Source organism: Osmerus mordax, chromosome 12, assembly GCF_038355195.1.
Source record: "Osmerus mordax isolate fOsmMor3 chromosome 12, fOsmMor3.pri, whole genome shotgun sequence".
NCBI classification, from domain to species: Eukaryota; Metazoa; Chordata; class Actinopteri; order Osmeriformes; family Osmeridae; genus Osmerus; species Osmerus mordax.
The window spans coordinates 9,312,620-9,338,852 of NC_090061.1; the positions used below are offsets into that span (position 1 = coordinate 9,312,620).

At 41.7% G+C, this 26,233-nt stretch overlaps 5 protein-coding genes across 6 annotated transcripts; 4 read left to right on the plus strand and 1 right to left on the minus strand.

Moving 5' to 3' along the window:
- The first annotated feature begins 653 nt into the window (after positions 1-653).
- On the plus strand, positions 654-4,565 carry yif1a (Yip1 interacting factor homolog A (S. cerevisiae)). 2 transcript variants are annotated; one of them, XM_067247487.1, is made up of 9 exons: positions 654-702; positions 1,102-1,144; positions 1,812-2,059; positions 2,271-2,375; positions 2,723-2,801; positions 2,955-3,012; positions 3,133-3,288; positions 3,529-3,622; positions 3,724-4,565. In XM_067247487.1, the coding sequence occupies exons 2-9, from the start codon at positions 1,114-1,116 to the stop codon at positions 3,880-3,882; spliced, it is 930 nt and encodes a 309-aa protein (XP_067103588.1). In that variant the 5' UTR covers positions 654-702; positions 1,102-1,113; the 3' UTR covers positions 3,883-4,565. The 2 variants fall into 2 exon arrangements, with proteins under 2 accessions (XP_067103588.1, XP_067103589.1); XM_067247488.1 differs by lacking the exon at positions 654-702 and adding an exon at positions 922-1,021.
- Positions 4,566-5,018: 453 nt separating this feature from the next.
- On the plus strand, positions 5,019-8,296 carry si:ch211-145o7.3 (forkhead box protein N2). The gene is made up of 4 exons (XM_067247555.1): positions 5,019-6,428; positions 6,512-6,633; positions 6,907-6,962; positions 7,434-8,296. Exons 1-4 carry the CDS (start codon positions 5,793-5,795, stop codon positions 7,775-7,777), a joined length of 1,158 nt encoding a protein of 385 aa, XP_067103656.1. The 5' UTR covers positions 5,019-5,792; the 3' UTR covers positions 7,778-8,296.
- A 610-nt stretch (positions 8,297-8,906) lies between these two features.
- On the plus strand, positions 8,907-14,954 carry atl3 (atlastin 3). The gene is made up of 14 exons (XM_067247554.1): positions 8,907-9,060; positions 10,172-10,392; positions 10,659-10,796; positions 10,925-11,029; positions 11,165-11,215; positions 11,464-11,520; positions 11,742-11,834; positions 12,031-12,169; positions 12,279-12,406; positions 12,484-12,540; positions 12,685-12,756; positions 12,884-13,075; positions 13,210-13,449; positions 13,622-14,954. Exons 2-14 carry the CDS (start codon positions 10,189-10,191, stop codon positions 13,685-13,687), a joined length of 1,542 nt encoding a protein of 513 aa, XP_067103655.1. The 5' UTR covers positions 8,907-9,060; positions 10,172-10,188; the 3' UTR covers positions 13,688-14,954.
- A 945-nt stretch (positions 14,955-15,899) lies between these two features.
- Positions 15,900-20,705, plus strand: cfl1 (cofilin 1). Its single transcript, XM_067247352.1, has 4 exons — positions 15,900-15,997; positions 19,019-19,329; positions 19,571-19,647; positions 19,758-20,705. Exons 1-4 carry the CDS (start codon positions 15,995-15,997, stop codon positions 19,868-19,870), a joined length of 504 nt encoding a protein of 167 aa, XP_067103453.1. The 5' UTR covers positions 15,900-15,994; the 3' UTR covers positions 19,871-20,705.
- Positions 20,706-21,171: 466 nt separating this feature from the next.
- On the minus strand, positions 21,172-25,499 carry prss23 (serine protease 23). Its single transcript, XM_067247351.1, has 2 exons — positions 25,227-25,499; positions 21,172-23,404 (listed from the first exon to the last, which is right to left on the minus strand). Exon 2 carries the CDS (start codon positions 23,385-23,387, stop codon positions 22,218-22,220), a length of 1,170 nt encoding a protein of 389 aa, XP_067103452.1. The 5' UTR covers positions 23,388-23,404; positions 25,227-25,499; the 3' UTR covers positions 21,172-22,217.
- Positions 25,500-26,233: the final 734 nt, after the last annotated feature.

The following is a 26,233-nucleotide window of genomic DNA, read 5'->3' on the forward strand; positions in this document are numbered from 1 at the left end:
TGTAATGCTGATGACACACCCTTTCGTGCTCTCAGTGACATGCCTCAACATGTGGCTTGCTGCGTCTTTCACTTTTATTCTCTTCACACCTAGTGGCCTAAAAACATCAGTTATGAAAACACACACACGCAGACACGCACACACCCAGACGCACACACACACACAAAGTATTATCTACCAAAGGAAATTAACCATGGGGAAAATACATTTCAGACACATAAAGTAGCCTACACCAAGTTTTCACTGTACACACTGACCAGTAAACAGCTATTCGGGTTCATACATTCTCCACTTTGTATTAATTTAAATATTAGTATATCAAGAATTAAACAAATAAATATGCAAAGGACAATTGGGTAGAATATATATACCAACATTTTATTAATAATGAACTAGTATGAAGTATGGCATTGTGACCTCTACACAATGCCATACAAATAAGTGCCTTTGCTTATACAGAATAAATATCAACAAAAGGGCATAACAATACGTACTGTCATGCAATCAAAAACTTGCAGTCAAACGAGGAAGACGTCATGAGAACTTTGTGATTGATGTTGTAGTAAACCAATCAATGTACACTCCATGTCTTTAGCTGGACCAATCAGAGTTGGACCTTCCACAACGATGCCACGCAGGCACGGATGAGTCAACCAATAACGACCAAGGAGGAGGGTTTTTTGGAGGCACTGTCGTTCACAGGTATGTTCAAGTTTCTTTCCTTTTTATACCCTGCAGACAATCTAGTGTGGTTATTTCCATTATTAAATAGCCATGGTATTTTAGAAGGATCACTTTTCATTATAGAAATATCAGTTTGTTTTTGTATAGAATAGAAATTGGCCAACGTTAGCTAGCCAGCTAGTAGTAAGCGTACGTACGTTCGAATAGTTGGCTAGCCAGTTGCTATCACTGTTATGGACACTGCCAGCTATGCAGTGTATTAAAATATATAGATAGTACTAGTTTGTTGCATCGAGTTAGCTACCACCTCCCTGTTTACCGTTTGACAACTCATCGAGTAAGTTAGTACTATCGTTTGGATTTTCTATTGTATTACACGGCTGTTTCCTGCTACGAAAACATACATTTTGTCTCCAGATCTTGTTTACAATGGACCTGCCACATCATGGGTACAGAGCAAGTAAGTGGCATCGTTGTCTGTTTGCATTTACATCTTGCCAGATAAGTCATAGTACTATTCACAAGCTGTACACAGTATATGTAAAGTAGATGTCACCTGGCAACACCTAACCTGCATCACGATGAGCATGATATCACATCCAAAAGGTTACCAAATAATTTATTTCAAAATCACTTAAATGATTCACTTTCCTATAGGCCAAAATCACTTGCCCAGTAACATGTTGAAATGTGTATTTATAACGGTATTTGAACTCCTGCCTCTTGGCAGGGGTTTCTTAGCAGAGTTTATTTTTTACTTGCCTGATTAACCCTTGTGTTATCTTTGGGTAATTCTGACCCATCAGTCATTGTGACCCACCGTCATATTGCGACAAATTTACTGCATACAAAAACAAAGTGAAGCATTGTCTTTTAACCGTTGGGCTGTCTCAGACCCCCCACATTTCAAAGGTTAAAAGAAAATTATTTTTAGTTGTTTTTGTATTGGGTAAAATTGGATAAACACAACTATGGTTCGTTATGAACCTTTTGGTCATGTGACCCGAAGGCAGCACAAGGGTTTAATCAAGTAATCATTAAAGTCTGTCACACAGGGATGACTACTCTTTCTCACAAGTATCCAAAATGAAGCTCCACGTTGTAACCCACTACTTTCCACACTGTAGCAAAGCCAAGAGCCCGAGCAGCTCCACCTGCCGGGGACCCTCTCCTCTTTGAAGACACCAGCGGTCCGGCACCAAACATGAACAGCCAGGCGTATTACACTCCTGGGTACAACATGGGAGCCGCTGCAGGAGTTGGAGGTGCTGGAGGTGCTGGGGTGAATGACCTGTTTGCTGACCCAATGGCCAGTGCTGCCATGATGTACGGTTCCTCCCTTGCCAACCAGGGTAAAGACATGGTAAACAAGGAGGTGAGAAATTGGTGCCACAGTGGGCCTGCTTTGATTTCTGATGGGAGATGGCCATGTGGGTTGAGTAGGTAGAGTTGGGTTTCTGTCCGATTGCTTACTTCTCATGTCCAAGGGATTTAAGACCAGCACATTCAACAGACATAGCCAATGACTCAGGATAAAACTGTAGTCCGAGGAGAAGAGTCCTAATTTCAAAATGTTTACCTTTTAGATCAGCAGATTCATGTCTGTGAACAAGCTAAAGTACTTCTTTGCTGTGGATACTAAATACGTCATGAAGAAACTGATGCTCCTCATGTTCCCTTATACACATCAGGTAATAATGCCATCAAAGCTGAACTCTCATACACTGATTTCAACACTGTATCACTTCACTGTAAAGGTTATACAGAAAGGTCTTGTTATTCACTTGCTCATGTCTCATGTTCCCCCAAACATATCATGTTTAAGCTTCCAAACAAGATAATCTTTGTCGTAATCTCCTTTCAAGCACATGTTGTGAACATTGCTACAAAAGACATTGCAGATTTAAAAGTACAGATGCATTTGTATCTAGTCAAGAATCACAACAAAGATTTGAAAAGTTTTGATCTCTAAACATTCTGTTACTGCGTGTTATGTTCAGTAACTTTATTTTGTCTCATATTGTGGTCATGTTAATAGGACTGGGAAGTTCGCTACCACAGAGACACTCCTCTCACACCAAGGCATGATGTGAATGCCCCTGACCTTTACATACCAAGTAAGAGTTTTGTATTTAAGCACTGTATTTTATATATATTTGTAATTGGACAGAAACATTGTATGAACATTTTCAATCTTGATTAATTTGTTGACAGCACTATTCCTGTATTTGTTTCCCTTTATTTCCTTTATTCCTGTATTTTGCTTTCAGCTATGGCTTTCATCACATACATTCTACTTGCTGGCATGGCCCTTGGTATTCAAAAAAGGTTTGTTTAACTGCTTTCAACAAACACTGCATTTGATCAAGGTTCACGTGCATTTGAAAAATCTCATTTTATTCCTGCATTGTTGTTTCTTTATATCTGATCGTTTGTGTTCCATGGCAGGTTCAGCCCAGAGGTGCTGGGTATGTGTGCCAGTACAGCTCTAGTGTGGGTCATTATTGAGGTCCTGGTTATGCTTCTGAGTTTGTACCTTCTCACTGTACACACTGACCTCTCAACCTTTGATCTCATCGCCTACAGTGGATACAAATATGTTGGGTGAGGGCTCTGTTAATGTTGTTGCCATCCGTCATGCCCTCGCTTTTCTGAAAGTGTCTCGTAGTATCAAGTTTTATAACCACACTCCATTGCGTGGTGAAATAAAAGAAACCATCACATCAGTCCAGATGAATGCTGTAAGACCGTCTTTCATGTAGCCTATTCGTGAGAAATAAAATTGATGGCATTGTGAGAATTCTTTAATACCTTTCTCATCCTGTTCAATCATCTGTGTTCCAGAATGATTTTCACAGTGCTGTGTGGTCTACTGTTTGGCAGTGATGGGTACTTTGTCGCTCTGGCATGGTCCTCATGTGCCCTCATGTTTTTCATAGTAAGTTTTAGGTACTAACCAATGCAACAGTTGTGTATCGCTATAAATACATTTTTCATCCTTAAAATGTATCTAAATTTTGTATATTTTCTCTACCCCAGGTCCGTTCTCTGAAAATGAAAATCCTGTCATCGCTCTCCTCTGACTCCATGGGGGCTGGGGCAAGTGCCAAGCCTAGACTCCGTCTCTATATTACCGTGGCCACCGCTGCCTTTCAGCCAATCATTATATACTGGCTTACCTCACATTTGGTCAGGTGACCTGGAAGGGTGTTTTCCGATAAGGTCCATTGATTTTGAACTTAAAAGTACATGTTGATGCCCAACTACAAATGTGGTTCTTGTGAGTGTCACTGTTCATCTTTCAGCTCATGTCATTCAGCTCTAAATGTCTTTAGTAGGTTTGAGCTGTAGCTTGTGTTCTGGTTTAGGGTGGATGTTGGGAGAAATGAACATTTCTCTTTGATTGGCTAACACACTATTGATACACTTTTGTTTGCATGACAGCCACTGTCACGTCATTGTAGGGGTTTTTCTATTCTCCCTCATGATAGTTAAACTGTCATACTATTTTTGGGACACCACCCAAAAATAATCATAAAAATAAGGGCTCTATTCATAAAAAAAAAATGGTTTTGAGACATGCAGGGGTCCAGTTTTGTATACTGAAGTGGTATGTCTGTGATTGCCATTAAACTTGTCTTATATTACACATTACGTATAGTGTGATTTACAACAAATGAACAAGTGGCAGATTTGTGTGTTTTTTTAAACATGTCAAAGACAAATGGTCAATATGTTCAAATGTTGTGCAACAAGATTGACCAATTCCCTTTATCCAATTCCTTATTAATCTCTGTTTTATTCATCTATATTCTAAACTGAATAGAGCATGAGAAGTGTGATTTTTGAAGAAAATAAATGTATTTAGCTTTGAATTTGAACCTGTTTGTATTTGGTATTGTTTTTTGTACATGAATCATGTTCAGTGATGTTGTTTGGATGTCCATCTGGGACGTTATGATGCAAGCATGACAAGCATAGAGGCAATACTTCAGAGTTCAAAAAGTAGCCTTGTACCTCTGGCCTAACTAATGACTGCCGTGTGTCTTTAAGGCGGGAACGCGCTCGGGGCGCGCAATCTGCAAAGCGTCCTTTTGGTTACCACGGGAACGCTGGTCGGGGTTAGAACTCGGAACAGCTAGGAATTCGATTCCCACTCCTTTGCATGAATAATACACTATCTTTTTACTTCTGAAAATATATTTCATTTTATGTGCCTAGTCTCATAGTTATACAGTCTCTGGCAAATGTATTAGTAATTTGATCGGTAAGTAATGCATGCTTGATGTAACTGTCTGAAGTATTTTCCTTGTCTTTACTCTCAAGGGACTTTGAAAAAACAGCCTGACTTATTGTGCTAATGTAACTTTATATTCAACCGCCATTTTACGAAGTATGAACAGCATTATGTTGAGCACCATGCAGGTTGGTGATTAGATCCTAATGCATTGTGTATGATCAAGCTCCTTTTGGGGTGCAGGTGAAAACCACCAAAAGCGACCATTTGAAGTTACAGGTAAATTTGTAACCTGTAAGCAAGCAACTTCTCAGTGTGCATGCACCTGAGTGATGGCCAGCTGCCGGCTATCTTTTTGCCAGAATGGTGGTTTAATTATAACCGGCAGAGAGGTAACAAAGGTAACCATCGATGACTGAAATTAGTCAGACTTAACATGTAACTTTATACAATTTAATGTTACTGAATTATTTCAAGTTAGGGGAGGTTTAATGAATTCACTTTAGGTTCATGTTTAACTGTTTTTTCTTACCTTGATATTTTGGTGTACAAGTAGCACTACCAATTTGCCTTGTGAAAAGTTGGTGGTTCAACCCGTAGCCAGAGCAAAAGTGACCTACTGCTTTGTACAAGTACTTACTTGGCACTCTGCTTCATAGAGTTGGATTAACCATTGCAAAAAGTTGAGTTTTATGTGAGGCTGGACTTACATCTAATGCATAAATGTAAATGTAAATCTAATAAGGAGTATTAATTCAGTGTTTTGCTTTCTTGTCAATGTTTTAAATACTAAAACTATTTTAACTTTCTTATTTTTTTTATCAGAGCAACAATTACCTAACTGTACTGGGAACCTACTTCTGGGATAGAGATGGAGATTGACTCCCACACAGTGCAAACCTCTTTACCCTCTCTCCCCACTCTCTGTCAGTCCCTGCCTATTACTTCCTCTCCTCTTCGAGCCTCTTCAGATGTCCATATTTCACTCCCTCTCTCTCCTTTATCGTTCCCCTCATCCCCTACTTCACTTTCTCCTTTAGCTCCAGAATCCATCCACTCCTTCGACTCTCACCCTCTTTCTCCTCTCCTACACCCCTTGTCTCCACCTCAGTGCGTTGAAGGACACAACTCTCACTGCCTCAATTCATTAACCACATTTGAACAAGACGACTTGACCTGCCTTAGCTGGCTGCATCAAAGGGGCAACTTGCTTCCCCTGCAGCCCCTGCCCAAAATAACACCACTGCCCCAGTTAGAAACCCAGACTCCCATACCTGCCCAGCACGTTCCGTCTTCCCCTACCAAGCCCCCCTACTCCTTCAGCAGTCTGATCTTCATGGCAATAGAGGATGCACCAGACAAGAGGCTCCCAGTGAAGGCTATCTACGAGTGGATAGTGAACAACTTTCCCTACTACCGGACAGCACCCGGAGGTTGGAGGAACTCCATTCGCCACAATCTATCTCTCAGCAAGAGCTTCCGTCGCATGCACAGGGACAAGAACCAGGTGAGGTCATACTTATAAACATATACTATAGCACGCTTTAGGACTAATCTATTCTAACATGGCTAACATTGCTTTTGTTTCAGTCTGTGGGGAAAGGGTCGTTGTGGTGTGTGTGTCCAGAATATCGGCCTGCACTTCTGGAGGTGCTCAGGAAGACTCACTATTATCATAGCACCAACAGCAATTTACTGAAGAACCCTGCACTGTGAGTTTGAGCACAAACATTTTATATTGCAGTCTGACTCACATATCACAAGGCATTCGTTTGTTACTGAATGTGAATTAATGGCTAATTACTACGGCAGACCCATTCCTTTAGCTGCTTCCCAGACAAAAGAGTTGAATATATAATACTAACACACACAAAAATACTTCAGACTGTACATGCTGATTATTAGCTTTCAATGCAGGAAATGTAGAAGGTTCTAAGGTAATAAATTTAACTACTTTCATTTTCCCCACACTGTCTGTGGAGCAGGCTAGAGGGAGCTGACTATGAAACATCAATGGTGTGTGATACTGTAGAGATCTCAGGTTTGTTCTCATCTAAACCCACATTGTGGTTAAATACTATCTATTTCCTTGTATTTCTGGAATTGTAGAAACCTTTCTTTCTTGGATATTTATTTTTTAACTTAATTTACCTGCAGCTTTTTGCTCTCCCTTTCTCAGCATGGTTGGTCTGTTTGTGTGCAGTTGTCTTGGCAACAACCTTCTATTACCTTGGTAACCTATAACCACAGCAACAGGCTGGCTAGACTCTTCATGTCAATCTTCTTGCCTCTGAGTGTATGTAGCCTAGTGAGAGCACAGTATGTTGCTAAATTGGTTGTAAGCCTATAGTATAGACATAATTCTACATATCATTTTTTCTTCTGTGGAGCTATTGCACATATTGTGATGAAGAACTACACTTTTCACTAGTATATTCACTTTGTATGTTGTAATGCCCGTGTTCTGTTATAGAACTGTCTGCAATACCTGATTTGGTTTTTTATCCAACAGATTCCCTTTCTCAGACCCTCCTCTTGTCTTCCTCCTCGTCCCTACCCCTGGCAGACCAATCAACCCTGTCTGCTGACCCACCCTGTCCTTTTACTCCTGACGAGGAGCTTGTCACCATGGAGTCAGTGGAGTACCAGGAGGAGGCTGAAGAGGAAATAGAGAAAGATCCCCTGTCAGACAGCGGCTATATAGAGCTGCATTACTACCAATACCACCAGTACCAGTACCTGGTCCTTCCTGGCGACACTGGACTGGACCTGGAGACTGTTGAGATATTGCAGCTAGATGCAGAGGCCCAAGAGGCTGCAGGGTCACTTCTGGACCTGGCAGGGGGTGGACATTGATTATGATGTCACAGAGTATAATCATATAGTAAGGGGAAAGAAAATGGACTAAAGACAATGTGCAACTGAAAATAATTATATAAATTAAGTGGTAAAGGTTGACCACATGCTGCTTTTGTGCTGACACTGCCCTGAAATTCGAATCGCGCACTGTTATTTAGATATTGTGATTGCCCCCTGCCTGATGCACTGAGAAAAAACTTGCAATCACAGCACACAATGCATTCATAGAATACATAGTAATGTTCTGCACATTAAGAAGAGTACCAAACTTGGTTTTATAAAAATCAGGGCCTCCATGTTTTGATGGAGAACAACAGAAGAATTAGGAAATCCACTGCCAGGTAAATCACCTTCCATTCAGGGGACAATAAAACATTGTTGCTGAATTTGTTTATGACTAATCATCCATTTTCTAAACGTTTCAACTTTTTTATAATAATCTGTTAACAGGTGCACCCTTTGTAGAGGACCTCTTAATTTTCCATTAATATAAAATTAGTTTGATGTTTAGATATAAACAAGTCTTTATTTTCACGTTTCAACTTTCATGACAATAAATCAATTCTCAGAATTGTGTATGAATGTGCATAGAAGCATGTTTTCCCAGTAAATTACACACACAACAAAACACATTGATTTATAAACGTGTTTCTCGTCATCGGATGGCAACACATCACATACAGCGTATGTGATGTGTGAAACAGTTCTCGTACACTAGACTAGAAGGTAGTGTACGAGAACTGTTTCAATAAACTGTTTCAATAAAATAACAATGTCAAATTCATACCGCTCAACTTGGGCCAAGGACTCCTGTAGGCCAACCGTGTAGGCTGAGAACACAACCGTCGTTCGAAAAGTATTAGTATGCGTAAATCACGTAAATCCATGACGATAAAACTGATTAATGTTAACTCCGAGTGCGGTTTCCAATAAAACCTAATTTCCCCATAATAACTGGAATCCACAAACTGAGATTGTAAATGTCTGATCTACACTCCGGACCAGTAGGTGGTAGTAAGGCACTTTTGAGCTGGATGCCAACCACCGTTAAACAAGAAGAAGATTCCACAAACCGCGCGGTGCACCTTGGACGACGTAGTGTCTTTTCCGTCACGAAATCAGGTTTGCATTTTCCGTACACTACAAAACACAAAGACGGAACTGTCTAGCAACGCAGTTGGAAAAGTTTTCTAGCTTGTTGTGTTTAAGCAAGCTTTTTCAGTGTACTTCTGGCAAGCACGCCTGCTGCTGCGACTTATTTCGCTAACGCTATATCAAAGGTAGGCTAAACCCAACATAATTGTATATTGAGTACTGTAGGTACAGTAGGCTAGCTAAATAATTAACGTAAACATGTAACGTTAACGTTGGTAATTGGAAATTGTGAGAATATTCCTTACAGCAGTAGAACAGTAGTTACTGTAGTTACGAGCTTGACATGATGATGTGCAACTAGCTAGCTAACTATGCCTGGCTATGTCACAACTAGTCTAGTAGTAGTAGTCAACATGTTGTTGGTTAGCCAACTAGCTACCACCAGGACAGCCAGCTAGCTAGTGGGTATGAATGACGTTTGTTAGCTACTGTAATAGCTACAATCAGTGTTTTTATAAGCTATGTAAGTCTTAGCATTGGCTGTTATCTTGCGTTGTATTTTGTGTAATGTCCCTAGGTCCGATTTAGTATATGCACCCTTCATGTGCTTACTGAATGGTGAAAATAAGGAGTGTTGCCTAATTATTCCATACGTTACGCCACACGTCCCCGCCTGTCTTGATACACATAGCAGAGATATTCGTGGCATGTCACTTGTTGAGAATGATTCACTTGTTGAGAATGATACAGAGTACCACACCTTACAGCTCATCATTAGCTGTGGGCTGTAGTGCTATTCATTATAAAAGAAAAAATGAGTTAGGTCTCATAGATCTAAATTCTGGATTTTGCAGGTTTGTTAGACAGATTTCCTTTCCGTTTTGCTAACCATTGCCCAGGGTAAGGGCATCTCTGTGCATCATGCCAGCAACAATGAAACCTATTGAGATAGACGAAGGGTGGATGATGTGGAGCATGCAGTAGCCTGCAGCTAGGTCGACGCAGCATCACGACGCAGCAACTAGTCAAGCTGGTCGGCTCTTCACAGAACTCAACACTGTCCTGACTTGAATAATTATTGTATGCTGTTTCACTTCAAGTACATTTCAAAGAAACGTTTGTTGGAAATAATGGTGCTTTTCATAGACTTCAATAGGACTTCCACAACTTGCTGAAAAAAGCAACTTTGACTTTAGCTTCTCGTATGAGGAGCTTTGAACAGCATTCAAATAAGTTGACAAAAGTGTGTCCCTAAACTTAGTGCATGTCTAACTGGTCATATATCGTCACTCACAGGGACTGTTACTTGAATTATGGGAAGTGAGCCAGGCCCAGTTCAAATTGTGTCTGTGAGCAAGGAGGATCACTCCTTTACTTTGGACACAAAGGCCCTTGAGCGTATACTGCTGGCACCTGAGGTCCGAGACAAGGATGTGGTGGTGCTCTCAGTAGCTGGAGCATTCCGGAAAGGAAAGAGCTTTATTCTGGACTTCATGCTCCGTTACTTGCACAGGAAGGTCAGTTCTTACGTAAACCAACCCCACACACGTTCTCTCTTTGTTTCCTTGTTTGTTTTTAAAAATCTACATTTACCCATTTGTCATGTTGCTCTGGATGTTTCTATGACCTTATTTAAAGGCGATTGTTTACAGAAAATATATATACTTTTAACATTGTGGTGTAACAAATGGCAATTCCACACTGTCTGCCAAGATAGCAGAGGCATTAAATAGCTGCTATTCAGTAAAATACCTCTAATATCCCTTTGTTTGAATTAACTCAGGATCAAGGTGTGGACTGGCTGGGTAAGGACGATGAGCCCTTAACAGGCTTTTCTTGGAGGGGGGGCTCCGAGCCGGAGACAACAGGGATCCTGTTGTGGAGTGAGGTCTTCCTGGTGGAGAAGAATGATGGGACACAGGTAGTGACAATGTTCTAACCGCCTACATAAGTCCTGCACCCTCTACACATTTAGATTTCTATTATTTAATTTAATCGTGTCTGCCTGGTGCCAAGTCATATTCATGTTGTTTTTGTTTTCCCCTGTAGGTGGCAGTAGTACTGATGGACACCCAGGGAGCTTTTGACAGCCAGTCCACAGTGAAGGACTGTGCCACCATCTTTGCCCTCAGTACCATGACCAGCTCAATACAGGTGATGTGCTTTGGTGGCATATGTGAACATCCTGTGCCCCCTTAGTAAATAAATCCTACTACAGTAGTAGTTGTATGTAGGTAAATCAACTTGCTATTGTTCTTATACAATATTGTGTGAATATCCCTCTTGCAGATCTACAATCTCTCACAGAATATCCAGGAAGATGACCTGCAGCAGCTTCAGGTTGGTTCTCCTTAGCAACGGTGGGGTTCTTTTTATAGAAAATTATAGCCTTAAAACTTCCCTAATGAAACCAGAGACACATTTAATTACCAGGGGCTTAAGAACAGGTATTTCAGGTTTAGGTATTCAATTGTATAATGATATTTCCAAATAAAAAGCACCCTGTCTTAAAGGATACCCCATTCATTTTGAGGTTTTTGATAACATGTATCCTAATGACAGATGTCCTGTATACGGTCTCCCTACAGCTGTTTACAGAATATGGTCGTCTTGCTATGGATGAAATTTTTTTGAAGCCCTTTCAGGTATGATAACTTAAAACATAACAATGTAAATGCAGTGTAAGAGGTCAATGACATAATATATCACACAGATATCACACATTTCCTTATTACCATATTAGCTTATATCTGCCAGCTTCAGGTTTTTACCTGACACTGTCCTGTCCTGTACCTGTCCTGGTATTAGGTTTGCTTGTAACTTGACTATGAAACTCTATTCACCCATCCTTCCCCTCTCCTCGCAGTCTCTCATGTTCCTAATCAGGGATTGGAGCTTTCCTTATGAATACTCCTATGGGCTGGTGGGGGGCAGTCAGTTTCTCGACAAACGGTTGCAGGTAAGTGCTTATTTGCATTTTTATTTCTACTCTATTAATTACTGACATGCAATAGGGGAAAATGGGGAAACATAAACAGTTTACATCAGAATCAGAATTTGGTTTATTCGCAATGTATGTTACACAAACACGGAATTGACTGGCATCTCCTACAACCCCTGTATGTTCACGTCAATATCATGATATTGTTTGAAAGGTGAAGGAGACCCAGCATAAGGAGCTGCAGACAGTGAGGGAGCACATCCACTCCTGCTTCACCTCCATTTCCTGTTTCCTCCTTCCGCACCCCGGGCTAAAGGTGGCCACCAGCCCTTCTTTCAAAGGACAGCTTAGTGGTATGACCACTCACTCGTTCATCCCTTCACCTGTCTTGTTTTCTTTGCCAACCAGCATTGATAATTAACTGGATTGACTTGAGTTTTATGGGACGGTGGTTGGTTTCAGATGTGGCTCCAGAGTTCAAAGATGAGCTGCGTAACCTGATCCCCACCCTACTGCAACCAGACAAACTGGCTGTGAAGGAGATCAATGGAAACAAAGTCACCTGCCGGGGCCTTCTGGAGTTTTTCAAGGTGATGTGACGACTGCTGGGTGGGGAGTCTCTCGGATTGGGTGTGGGTTGGCTTTGACATGTTATTTTTGTTGGCAGGCATACATCAAGATTTACCAGGGTGAAGACCTGCCTCAGCCAAAGTCAATGCTGGAGGTGCACCTCCTAGTTTTATGCATTTGTATTCCATTTTGTTAGATATCAACAGAGGGTTTGGGAGAGTAATGTTTTGAGATGAATGCAGTAAGAAAGAAGCAGGATTTCTGCTGTCATGTTTAATTGTTTAATTTCTCCTATAAGGCAACAGCAGAGGCCAATAACCTGGCCGCTGTGGCAACAGCCAAAGACCAATACTACAAGAACATGGAGAAGGTGAGTTTGGTATTCAGCAAACAGGAAATTGCATCACATGTCAATTTGATCAAAATGAACATGGGGTCTCCCTGTACTGTCTACCCCTCACTGTATTAATTTCTTTGTTCCATTTCTTTCCCCACAGGTTTGTGGAGGCGATCTTCCCTACGTGTCTCCAGACACACTGGAGGACAAGCACAGATTCAACCTCCAGGAGTCCCTCCATATCTTCTCCTCCACCAAGAAGATGGGAGGGAAGGCATACTGTGATCAATACCAGGGTCAGCTGCAGGCTGAGATATTGGATCTCTGGAAGGCTTTCAGCAAGCACAACCAGGTACAAGTCTGTCCCACAAAACCTACTTATTTCAAATGGCAACACTTTGACCATGAGATAATGGAACAACATTTTTTATTTTTTGTTGATAGAACCGTTTATTAATATGATTTTCTTTTATTTCTCTTTAAAAGTCAAAGAATATCTTCAGTGCGTTCCGGACCCCTGCCGTGCTGTTTGTCCTAGTGTGCATCCTGTACGTGCTGTCAGGGCTGTTGCTGTTCATTGGCCTGGGTACTATAGCTTTTGCATGCGACTGTGTGTTGGGCGTGGCCATGATTGCCATGCTGGCCTGGGCCTTCATCCGCTACTCTGGCCAATACCACGGTGTAGGAGGAACCATTGACCAGGCTGCTGAGGTCCTACTGGAAAAGGTGAGATGAACAAACTCATGGAGCTGAAATAAGTATGGCCAAGACAGTGCCCTTAATAGTAAAACATAAAAGACTGGCCACCTATGGTACTTGATAGCTTTTTCTTATTTGTGCGAGTTTATGTATGGAAAGGGTCAATAGAATAAACTGGTACCTTTCCTCTCTCACTCAGGCTACTGTGGTGCTGAACAAGACAAGAGGGACGAGAGCTCTAGCACAAACGAAGAAATCCAGCTAAACATTCTGCACTAAAGCCTTACCATCCCACCCCATGGCAGAAGAATACAGCACTTAGTGTAACAGCACCACTTTACAATAGTCTGTTTTGATGCAGATTTACCAGCATCTTTCCATGATATGCACAATTTGACATCATATCGGGAGTGAGGGACGTCACTTTGTAGCTTCAGATTAAAAACATAATTTTTCAAAGATTATTCAGGTATCTGGGGCAAGGTACATTGTCCCAGGAGGATATTTGTTCCTTTGCTATTGACACTAACACTGCCATTCGTGCACACTCCTTTCATAAGTCTTCCAAGACAACCCAAGGATGTTTACTTTGAAACACCAGACACAAGCAAAGTATTGTTTTTATACGTTATGCTAATTTGAGTCATATACTATATATTTTGTTGATGACCAGTTCAGAGGCTTGCCAGAGTATATCATGGTAGGCTTCAGCAGTGTATCTTGCTGGCTTAATGCGATAGACCATTCAATGCAATATTTCTTGACTTTGGCTATAGATATCCCATTCTGTGGCCTTATGCACATTCCATCGTATTTGAGACTTTGCTATATCCCCTTATTTGTCTACCTTAACTGGATTGTGTTCATTATTATCCAACTTGCACTTTAAAGTGAACTGATAAAAGATCGTACAGTCCAGGCAACACAATTGTATCTCTCTTCCTAATCATTTAGTTTTACAATCTCCCTTAAGAGACACATTCCATAATTAAACTTTTTAAAAGGTTTGATTATTTTGCTGCTTGAAACACAACAAAGATGGTTTACTGTCTCTGAATTTGAACATATTACTCAACTCATTAGGACACCCATCTGAGTCAAGTTAAGAATAGAAATATCTTAAGGTAAAAGGTTATGCAATAAAGACAAACTACTAATTGGGCATCCCTTGTACAGTAAGATGCTTGGTGTCCTATCAGCCAAAGAGTTCATCTTTAGTAAAAGTTACAGACAGTTCTTTGAGCACATTTAATTCAAATGTAATTCTCTTGACATCCCTCTTTGACATTCCATATATTTGCATCATATTGTTAAGGAACCTTTAAATATCATGTGCATAAAAAAAAGTCTGCAGCAATTACTATGGCGCGTCTTTCTCTGTGCTGTTACTTTTAAAACTTTTAGGCCAGAAATGAAATATTAGTTGCATGATGTTAATGTGGTTACTGGTATGTTTATCATCATATGCACTATTGTGTCTCGTGGTCTAAAGAAATGCTATTTTTTAAACAAATAAATTGAGCTTGACGTAAATAGCCTAAAGCATTTTTGCATTTTTTGAAGTATTTGACAAACAATTTGTTTACGATTTAGTTTTGCTTTGTTTTATTTATAATGTGTAGTATAGATGACACTAAATGCAAGCATGTAACTTAATGGCTGTATCTTAGTCGCACATAAGTGCTGTCATTTAAATAAGATATTATTTACTGATAACATCCATACACTTAAACAGTGTTATGAGGTGAGCTAGGCCTACATGGTTAGCGCTCTGTAAACCAAGTTGTAAATGAAGGAAAAGGTAGATGTCATTCATTCTCTGGTTGCGTATGGCCCTTTCTTTCTTAACCCTCCTCTTTTCCCCCTTCCTCTGCTGCATAATGCTGCTCTCAGCCACGGCGTAGTGAAATCTGCTGTGGCGAAAATCATGTCCTTGTTTCCTTATATGGTGATCGGCGTCGCGGGCCGCTTTGGTGAACCGAGGCGCGTGCACTGTAGCCGCCACCATTCGCTTCCATATTTGGAAGTGAGTTCAACAAACCTTGTTGAGAGGGTGGGGTATAACTGAGTGAGAAGAAGAGCATAGAGATTCTCTCAAATAATGTTTTTGCTGCAGGTCAAGATAATAGCTGTAAAAAGGTTCTGCTGCATCTATGCAACGATGTTTCAAAATTATGCTTTCAAGTTTATTTTCAGTTCTGTATTATTTTTACTTGGTTTACTGAAATACCTATGATCAATTAAGGTATACGGCACGTCCTTCCTCCAAGACAAATACCATCCGCATTTCAGTAAAGTTTTGTAACGACGAGAAACAACAGTCTATTTCCTATGTCTAGTGTGTATAGATACTACAAATAATTGTGCTGATAGCGATGAAAAATAAGAACATCTGTTCCCACAATGCTTTACGTCGAATCTCATGACTACAGTTTCCTGGGGATGCTCGTGCCCCCGCCCATGGCACGCGCCTTAGTGCGCGTTCACGTAGAGTATCAAGTGTGTGCGAGACAGACTGTGCATCACATCCCATTCAATTTCTAAGCAGACGCCGACCTATTCAGAGACAGCCATGGTACGTTTACATTTAACAATTAGTCTGTGACATTACGTTGTTAAGACCGTGTCCTTGAAATGTGTTCTTATCGTGTTAACATTGTGATTTTGGACTCGTTTCATAATTTTGACTAATTTCTTAGACGGCGCTTCGCCAAGCGTTGGCTTGTAGTATTGAACCTGCATTCCACTGCCTCAAATTATTGATGTGTGTGGATCATTCATTCAACGGTTCTTAATCGAAAGCCGATTTGGTTTAGATGTTCGTTACTCTATCCTTCTTTTAAAAAACTGAAGTTTGGTTCTTGTCTGTTAATGGAAGAAAAACGTCAAGAACGACCCCAAAAACAACTGGCGCCATTTCCTTCCTCACCCATTTTCCGGCGTCACCAAGGCCTTGTGCCAATAGTGCACTCTTTAACTCACTCAACACCTCGGCTGGGTGCTAGCTTTTACTAGCTGTGTGTTATCGACTTTCGTCATTAGCAGGCGAAGTTCACTGCATTGATTCCCCCCCGCACTCCCGCCCCCCGAATGTGCTTTCAGACATCTGTGGATTTGTTTTACCCTGCTTCTACTTGTATGCATAGCTGACATGAAAGGAGAGGTACATTGCATTACAGGCAGCCAGCTAATTTCCACCTCCTTTGTTGTCTCTCTACCGTCCAGTGCGTACGCTCGACAAGCCCAATAAATAGCCAGCGAAACGCAGGTGCCCTAACAGTAGACTTGCTATATACATTTGATTGTATTCTAATTCGCTTATGAAACGTTGGGTCAGGAAAATTGACTGGTATTTTTCCTGGACACCATTTTGCCTTATATAGAGCTAACATTGGTGGTGCACATGTGCGGGTACTGCATCCATGGCCCCACCCTGGATTTTGGTGCAAAGAGCGTTTTCTGGTACTCAGAGCTGTTCCATCGATTTCTCACGGACATACGCAACATCTTTGGTGGTGAACATGAATTAGTCGAATGTAAAGTTATTTTGCAGTGTATTTATTGTTGGTCATCCCGTTTGTTATGTAGATGTCATGATGTCGCCCAAGATTAAGTTAGCTAGTTAGCGCTAGCCTACGGGCCCGGCCTTTGTCATGCTGTTGTGCCGCCCGACGTCTTCCTGGTTCGTCTTGCAAAGCCATCTCTTCTACGCATCAACCCGAACTAGCCAGCTGTGTCCCATATTGAAACTAAGGAGATGGCGTTTGATTAAAGTTGGATGTCCTGAAGTGAACTCCCATATCAGTTAAATGTTCAGGGTGAGGGATCGTTAACACGGCTTGCGACAGTCACCACCTTAACTTTTGGCGATAATGTTTCAAGTTGGTTTCGTATACTACAGTCCTCACAGACAGATGTATCATCTTGTGTAAACGTTGGGGGTCCAAAGATGGCTGTTGATTATCCTGAACTATTTGAACCATGACATTTTGCCTGGTATTCAATTGCTGGAAGAAAGGAATCTCTGCTCTGATGCAGTCTGCACAGAGCGACCAAAAGCTGTAGTCTTCATCGACATCTAGATATTTACCCATTACGTTTTCTCCTGTTGGGTTTCTCTGTGATGTGACCAGACATGTCAATTGTCTGAAGATTCCAAGTAACATTTGATGTATTAATTTGTTTGATATTTAGTATGTGTTTATTAGCTGGCTTTGTTTAGTCCAAGCCCAGAAGCCAAAGGTCTGTAGGTTGGCCCTAAACAATTGCAACCATTTAACTAAATAATTGCTCAGAAAATAGACATTTCCCCTATACCAACTGAAGTTATGTCACATCTATGTTGGTAGAGGATGTTGAAAATCCTGATTTTCTTTAGGCACAGCATGGTTATCCAGAATGAAATGCCATAACAGGCACTCACTCAACCTCATCCTCAATCCACACGCCCACAACAAATATGCCCACACCCTTCTGACACAAGTTGCTTCAAAGTGGGTCAATTCTAAACAACGCTGGCATGAAGCAACTGAGGCGATTGAATAAGCAGTTTTCTTATTTACTTTTCTAGTTTCAACTGGCATCCCTCAGCTGTTGCTAGAGGGTTGGCTTTACTGAAAATAAGTCTCTACCTGATGTCCCCTTCAGCTCATTAAGACATTGGCAAACCTATTAGGCGTGTGTTTCTGCAAGCCACAGACAGACATGGGAACATCCTCTGCCTGTCTCAAGGATGATGTGATTTGAATTGCGCAGTGCTTTAACTGAAATCAGAAGACTTGACTTGAGTTTATGGGGATGTTGTGACTCAGGGTTGTGGCCTGTTTTCATTTCGACAGAGGGATCCTTTGTCTGTGACAGAACCCTGCTTTCTGAGGCTTCATTCCTGTCTCCTCCCTATGGTCTTGTCCCACAGCTACGTGGCAAAGCAGTCTCGTGTGCTATACTCATTTGCTGCAATTTCCCCTTGGGGATAAAGTACCTGTCCATACTCATTTAGACTGCTTAATTTATTTATTTTTTTGTCCATGTAACAGGTTTCCATACCTGCCATACTGAGAGGCTTGGGTGACACCTGTTACTTAGGCATGTCAGGCTGTGGCAGTCTTCCTAGTTGATGTTTGGCATGCAAATGGTTGTAATTAATTCCTACTTGTTGCTTTGTTCCTCCTTACCCTTATTGAGTTATGTAGTTTGAAGTTGATGGTGTGAATTCTAATCAGCTTGTTGATTGACTCCTGCTGAGTCATTCTCCTCCTGCTTTAACTGATTACAGCCAGAGATGGTGGTTCAGGCCCTGCTGCGCCCCCCCCCCCCCCCCCCCCCTTCACATGTTTATGACTGCTAGTTATTGTGCAGCAAACCTCTGCTACCTTCCTATCGATTCCCTTTATCAGCTGACCTTGTCGAGTGCATTCCTGAAGTGATGGGTCAGACGGGTCTGTCGGGCCCTCCAATTTCTTGTCAGTGTTTTCTGTCCTGCCACACTTGTCTGGTTCTTGGCTACGCCTGCAGCATAGACTGCCCCCCCCCCCCCCCCCCCCCATTGGCTGCTTTATTTAGTATTTTAACTCATCTGTTCCTTTTTTGACTCCAGGCTTCTGGGGTGACAGTCACAGATGAGGTGGTCGAGGTCTTCAACGACATGAAGGTGCGCAAGGCCCAGGCCAACGAGGAAGAGAAGAAGAAGAGGAAGAAGGCTGTGCTGTTCTGTCTGAGCCCCGACAAGAAGAACATCATCCTAGAGGCTGGCCGGGAAATCCTGCAGGGCCAGGTGGGCGACACAGTCGACGACCCCTACCTGCACTTTGTAAAGATGCTGCCCGCCGACGACTGCCGCTACGCTCTCTATGACGCAACTTATGAGACCAAGGAGACCAAGAAAGAGGACCTGGTCTTCATATTCTGGTGAGTGTGCGGGTCGGGTCTTGGGGTACACGAGAAAGAACATCATGCCTGTTTGATTACATTAAAGGAAGACTGAGTTGGTTGTGAAGTACACATTGAATAGACTGGTCAAATGCCCTGAATCATTATTCTGTTTTGTGCAAGGTATGCATGAAGTTCACTGGTAGCATTTGGTTATCGCTTGCAGCTATTGTCACTAGTATTTTGGCTGAACTCATTTGTTTGCCTCCTCTTCCCTCAGGGCCCCAGAGAATGCCCCTCTAAAGAGCAAGATGATCTACGCCAGTTCAAAGGATGCCATCAAGAAGAAGTTTACAGGTGAGCGGCCCCTCCAGTTCGTTGGATCACTTGAACATTTGTATAAAACACCAATAAAAAAAGATTACTAAGATGACTTAAACAAAGCATTGTATTTTTATCTCCATCAGGTATCAAGCACGAGTGGCAAGTGAATGGCTTGGAGGACATCAAGGACCGACGCACTCTTGCAGACAAGCTCGGAGGCTCATCTGTAGTCACCCTTGAAGGAAGCCCACTATAAATCTAGCTCCAGGCTTCATTAGAGGCCTACCAGACACATCTGAGGGGATTGGTTGTTCTTTCCAGTATGGTGTGGAGGAGGGCAATGCAGGACCAGGATAATTGTGGGACTGTTGGGGAGGGATATTGTGGGTGGGGGTTGGGAAGTGACAGTTTTCAAATTCCAAAACCGTAGACTGTCTTTCCACTTCAAAACATACAAAAAACACACAAAGGAGAAAAAAAACAATTGTAAAAAAGAAAAAAATTGATGAAGGATGATGATAATCAAATACACAAAATGTAAATGTTTGAGGACAGGGTCTTGTTCTTTCCGGGTTTGAATGAAGATTTGAATGAAGATCCATATTAATGAAGAATACAGACAACTGTTACAATTCCAACTATTGAATCCTGAAAGATACTGTCTTTAATTATTCAAATCCCTTATTGTTTCTGCTTGCCAAACTTCTAGTACAGTTTTCTAAGTGTGTGTCGTTGAGACTAGGTGAAGTACAAAAAAACAATTAACTGATTGCACAAGGTATGTCACAACCTTCTCTGGGGAACACGGTTGCTTTTTAAAATTTATTTTGTCGATCATGCAAATTCCAAAAGTGAAGTGATTCCAGTTATTTTTATTTTGAGTTACAAGAAAACCATGGCTTTGATGTAGTAATTGAACACATTCCTTATTTGTTAAACAGGATCCAGTGGGTTAAAAGTCTGAAGCGGGGGTCTGGGAGTCAGATGGGGAGCGATGTACTTGAACAGTCTGTGTTCAGAGCTTAGACTGATATTGAATGGTGGATGTTTTGTATCGTCTCCTTATCTCTAATAAAAAGGCACTAAACTACTGACTTGTTTGTTCTATTTTCCATTTCTGTTTTGTTGAAATATATTAAAGATATTGAGATGAAACAAGGTGTCACACGGGTTGATTAAATGGCTGTCTTGTACTTGTTTTGGCAACCTAAATTTGTGAATTGACAGACCTGTAGCCTAAACAGGTAATTATCACACAGCTTTTCTATTAAATGGGCATATCAAATCATCTAGAAAAGCAGTTTAGGGGTGTACTTGTTGCTAATTAGGGGCTAAACTGACATTCACCTATGAGCTTTTAAAGCATGTTCCATAACTTTGAACAATTGTCAATTTGTGAGCAGTGATACTTTAATTCTTATTAAACTGTCACATTCCATTTGAGGGCTCACATTTAAATGCCTGTTTTATTCAAGACATTTTGACCACTGGGGGGTGCTGCATGTTCACGTCACAGACTGGATACCATTCACAATATATAATTGTTTCAACACCAGCAATGGCATAGAACTTTAAGTTTATTAAAATAGAAGTATTTACCAAAAATAAAATTATTAACAATATGATATCCCTCCAAACTGCAAAAAAGTGAAAAACAAAAGTACGCAGCACACATACTTGGTGTCACTTTAAAGTCCAGGTAACCATTATGCCGTTTCTTTCTCCATCCATCAACTTGTTCACACATCCATCCATTTATTCATCAATTCATGTCATTATAATACATCTTATATCTCTCTTTGCAACTTACTGACATGATGCTGTATCAAGACTTGTGTTAGTATGCCTGGCACACCGTTAGTGGTATTTTGTAGGTATATCAGAGGGGGATCATTGGGTGACAGATTAGTCATTATTTTACTGGTGACCTTCAACACATTCAACATCACCTACAGAAACCTGCCCTCCCTCCCCATATCTGATTGTATATTAAACTCTACAACCAAGTATGTTATTCCAAGAGCTTGAAAATAATGCTGCTGTGCTGTATGCAGCACAGAAGAGTAATAATACCTAATATCGATTTAAAAAAACTTGTCTCCTATGGTTGGTCCTAAACTGGTGCTTCCACAGTTAGTCTCTAATGCTACAGAAGTCACACAGAGCAAATGTTAAAGATGTATCAGTGTGTTTCAACTTGTGAAATAGATTTTCTTTAATATGGTAAGGAAACTCTGACGCAGTGTTCTAAGTCTGACCATGAGGAAAAGTGCATTAAAGGCTGCTGCGATGACTCGTTTGTTGGCAGACCTGTGAAAGGACACTGTCACTGTGACTAGTTCATCTGAGAGAGAAAATACTTTAAGGAATGAAATCAGATCCAGAAGGAACATTCTTGAATTTTCAGGACAAGAAACAACAGTTTTCTTACATAGTATTTTAGATTTTAAATCTTAATTAGGATTAAATCCATTTTCAATTGTGTCCTTTGTTAAAGGAAAAAAGGAAGCCTGTTCTCTTCCTCGTGTTTCCTTTGTGCTTATTTTAATTACTTTCATCAGCGTCTTCAAAGCCTTCATCCTGTCTTAGTCCAGCCATCTCTCTCAGTCTTGACTACAGTTCATGCGGTTCCCATGCACCCAGTAGCAAATCTGGGCAAACTTAAGAGGGGTGAAGCGCACAGCCACATTGTAGTCTCGATTCTCTCCATCTATTTCCAGCCACTGGTGTCCAGAAAAGATGCCGATCACCTTTCTCTCCCAGCGCTCCAGGGCGTTGTCCCACACACGGCCGTACACCCCAGAGCCGCTGGCCCCTGGCCGGGCGTCACAGTGCTGGTAGATCAGGTCGTTGGACTCATCCTCCACAGGGCAGAAACGGTAAACCAGCTCCCCAGGCCTGTCACTGTCGAAGCCAGAGAAGTGGATACGCTTCCCGGCGAGGTCCTCCAAGGAGGGAGCCACGGAGAGTCGCATGAAGGGCCGGCGGTGGGGCCAGCGCAGCTCCAGCAGGGCGTAGTCGAAATCCATGCTGACCTCCTGGGGACCCTGAATCCAGCCCTTAGGGACACGGGTGCGCTTGACACGGACCCAGCGCACCAGGGGCTTTTTGGTGGGGGTCTGGCCTCCAGGCTTGGTGCCGTTGATGGAGGGAGGGGTCAGAAAGCCTACTCTCAGTTTACGGGCCCCCTTGACATAATCCTTCCCATCGTGCACACAGTGAGCGGCTGTGAGGACGTGACGCTGGGACACAAGGACTCCAGTGCAGCCGGTGGAGATCCTGACTGCTGTGGAGAACGGGTAGTCCAACAGGAAGTGGTCACCACGGATGTTAAAACGGCCATCTGCCCCGTAGATCTGCCTCCTCTGACGGGTGTGTTTACCAAGAATTCTCCGTCCTCTCCTGGGAGGAGGCTGGACAGGGCTGAGAGGACCCTCAAACTCATCCTCCTCCTCCACATCCACAGCAGTAAGGGTGCGGGAACCGTCGGCATACAACGTCTCAAATGCCAGTTTCTCTGTGAGGTGCTCTCTGTCACTGTCCTGTTCGCCCTTGTGGAAGCAGCTGGCATTGCAGTGGGTGGTGAAGTCCAGTTGAGTATGAGCACTGAAGCGTGATCGGGTCAGAGGCATAGGGGCATGGGGCACCAGAGAGGGGAGGTGGACATGGTGCTGGTGAGGGGGGGGCCGGGATGACAGCAAGAGGGGCAGGAGGAGCCACAGGACCAGGACTGACAGTGAGAGACGAGGGCTACAGTTTTCATGTGGTGTCATAGTTGTGTCGGACAACACTAAAACAAGAAAATAATAACAATCAAACATACAATTCACAGCAATGCAAAATTCTCAACAAGACTTCCAAGGAAATTTTGAGATTAATCAAAGCTGTTTGGACTTAGGGTTGATCAATGAGGCTTCAAGACAGATTATTACTAATCAAACACAACTGTGGCCTTTATCTAAGATTCAAACAACCTATTCAAGTTGTTTTACAAACTCTTGCAAAATACAAATGGTAAAATCTGTCCTGTCTCACAATGACAGGTGGATTCTGAATCCCCACAGTGTGCAGAGACTGTAGACATGATATCAGCTCACACAGGCTCATGTTACAATGCAGGTCTGAATTTCATCTCTTTTAAGAGGGTAACAATGCACCCCTTGTTCCTGTCTATGCTGTGGGTTATACTGAAAATTTGATTTTGAACTGAGCCACAAAAGGCTAACAAGTACTAGAATGTCAACCCTGTGTACTGGGAGCCAAAGTTTACTAAGAGTACTGTGTAGAATCAGCAAAACAATGTGTAGCGGTGGACAAAGATCATAAGATAGGTAATTTGATATGCTTTGCATGCCAATATTAGAAGAAAATACATCAAATATATATATTCACATTTGAAACTCGTTGTGGCAGTAGTGGTGGTATGTCTGTGTGTGTGTGTGTGTGGGGGGGGGGGGGGGGGGGGGGGCGGGGGCGTGACAAGAAGGAAAGTGAACAGTACACTGCCACTGCTCTCTGCAGAGCAATTGATGTCTCCAATCTTATTTATGATTACGCTTTTAGGCAGAATCTTCCATCAAACATTAACAACTTTCCAGTGTGTGTGTGTTCGGCAGGTTTACAGCAACCGGGGAAAACTAAATAGGCCTTAGAAGACTATGGACCCTCAGGCTCTAGTGGCAAAGCAGAGAGCAGGTGTCTGAAAGCGAAAGGAGACAAGTTGAGGCATGGAGCAGCATAGAGAGGCTTCTCCTTATAACAAGCAGGGGTGAGGTGGAGTAGTTACCTCAGAAATGCACCACTACACTATATTAACATGACATGACAAAGAAGATACATTTACTCAAAAGTGTTTGGGTCCTTATTTAGATTAGGATTAGGATTATTTAGTGACTCTATGTTCATGGTTAACTGAAAGTTAGCAGTCAGAACAAACACCCCCATCCATGCCACCCTGATCTGAGTGACTGATCTAACCTATCGGACATCAATGTAACAGAAGATAACTAATATTAAATGTAAACCTCTGCACCCATGTTCACAGGTAAATACTATTCTAAACAATTATTGTCTTGTATTTTATATGACATTTCTAAATAGGCTTTTTTTAAACATCACACCTCTATGTCGATGCATAAAAATTGCATTGCATGATGTGAATGTATATGACGTTTTTTTTTTATTCTGGGAAACAACCAGAATCCCTAGCCCTAACTGCATTCCAGCATTAGGCTTTGTCCTCCACTTTGTGTTTGGTTGTTGTTCTCTTTGTAATCATTGGATGCAGCAGTTGTCTGTGCCTCAGTCCTTGTTAGAAGAGCCAACGGTCAATATTTACCTTGCCCTGTCACTATTGTGATGCAAAAACATTCCTAATGTTGGAATACAAATACTTGGTGTTGGGGAAAGGTCTGTTGGAGAACGTTATTTCAAGACTAAACTAATGGGTACATTTTAAATCAAATTTGAGGTTAGTGGCATAAATCTGGTATTTTAAAAATCCCACATTAAACCGTTTTTTATGTTTGCCATTCACAGGGGTATAGCCTACAGCATGTAATTACTGTTCAAAATAAAACCATATTGAAAATAATTTCAGGTTAAAAGTTTACCTCCAAGATAAAACAGCTTAACGGAACCAGTCTTCAAATCCCGTACACATCCTCTCAGCCTTCAAAGAGACTGTTTTTCGAGGTCCCAGTTTTTCCTCATCTCGTGCGTGACAGACAGGTATCTCTTTGATGCGTCCAGCGGAGGGGTCTTTCACTTCAGTAACGTGCTTGTTAAGATACTTTTCCAATAAAGTTAAGGGACGATGCTAGTCCCGCAGGCTCTTACACTACAGTCTATTCGTAATGAATGTGACTTTCCTTCTGTGAAGGTCGCCAGGCTGCTCAGTTCTCAAAACCGACAAAATAAGTGCAAATGTAACTGAAAAGAAATGTTGATGCGCCCTCCCTCAAGGTCCTAGCGCCTCCGTTGGACAAAAAAAATGTAGCGTGTCTGAACTGGGCAAACGAACCAAATAGAAGATGGGAGGAGGACGAACACTTTCTACAAGGTCCTCAGGTTATGATGTGGCATCACGTAAAATTTGGTCCATGGATTGCTGGTTTGAATTTGTGACTTTCTTTTCAATGCACTAAGTTTCAGTAGGCTGTCACAAAGCCTTTTGATTGAGCCAGGAGTTGCCATTTGCTAATCAGAACATCACTTCAAAAACACTTCCTCAAAAATACAGATGAGTATAAAAGTGTATTGTGTATTGTGTTGCATTGGGTATTATTTGTATACATATGTTTCAAACACAGTGTATCAAATTATGTCTAATTAAAAACCTGAACCATAATCAGTGTGGTTTTATCAGTCTTTAACCTAGATTAATTTACAACTGCGATGGATTCTAATAATTGGCACCTGAACATAAATTGCTTTTCATAAATTAGATTAAGTAGGCATCATTAGAAGAGTGATTTTAAGCTGTGGGCAAAAACATTCCACAGATGTTTTGGCATGTTGATGAGGGAGTTTATCCCCTTTCCTGCCATCTCTGTTGTCAGTGTTTCTCCCTCACCTTGACCTCTCTCAATCTTACTTACTCTCAGGTCTTTGTAAACCT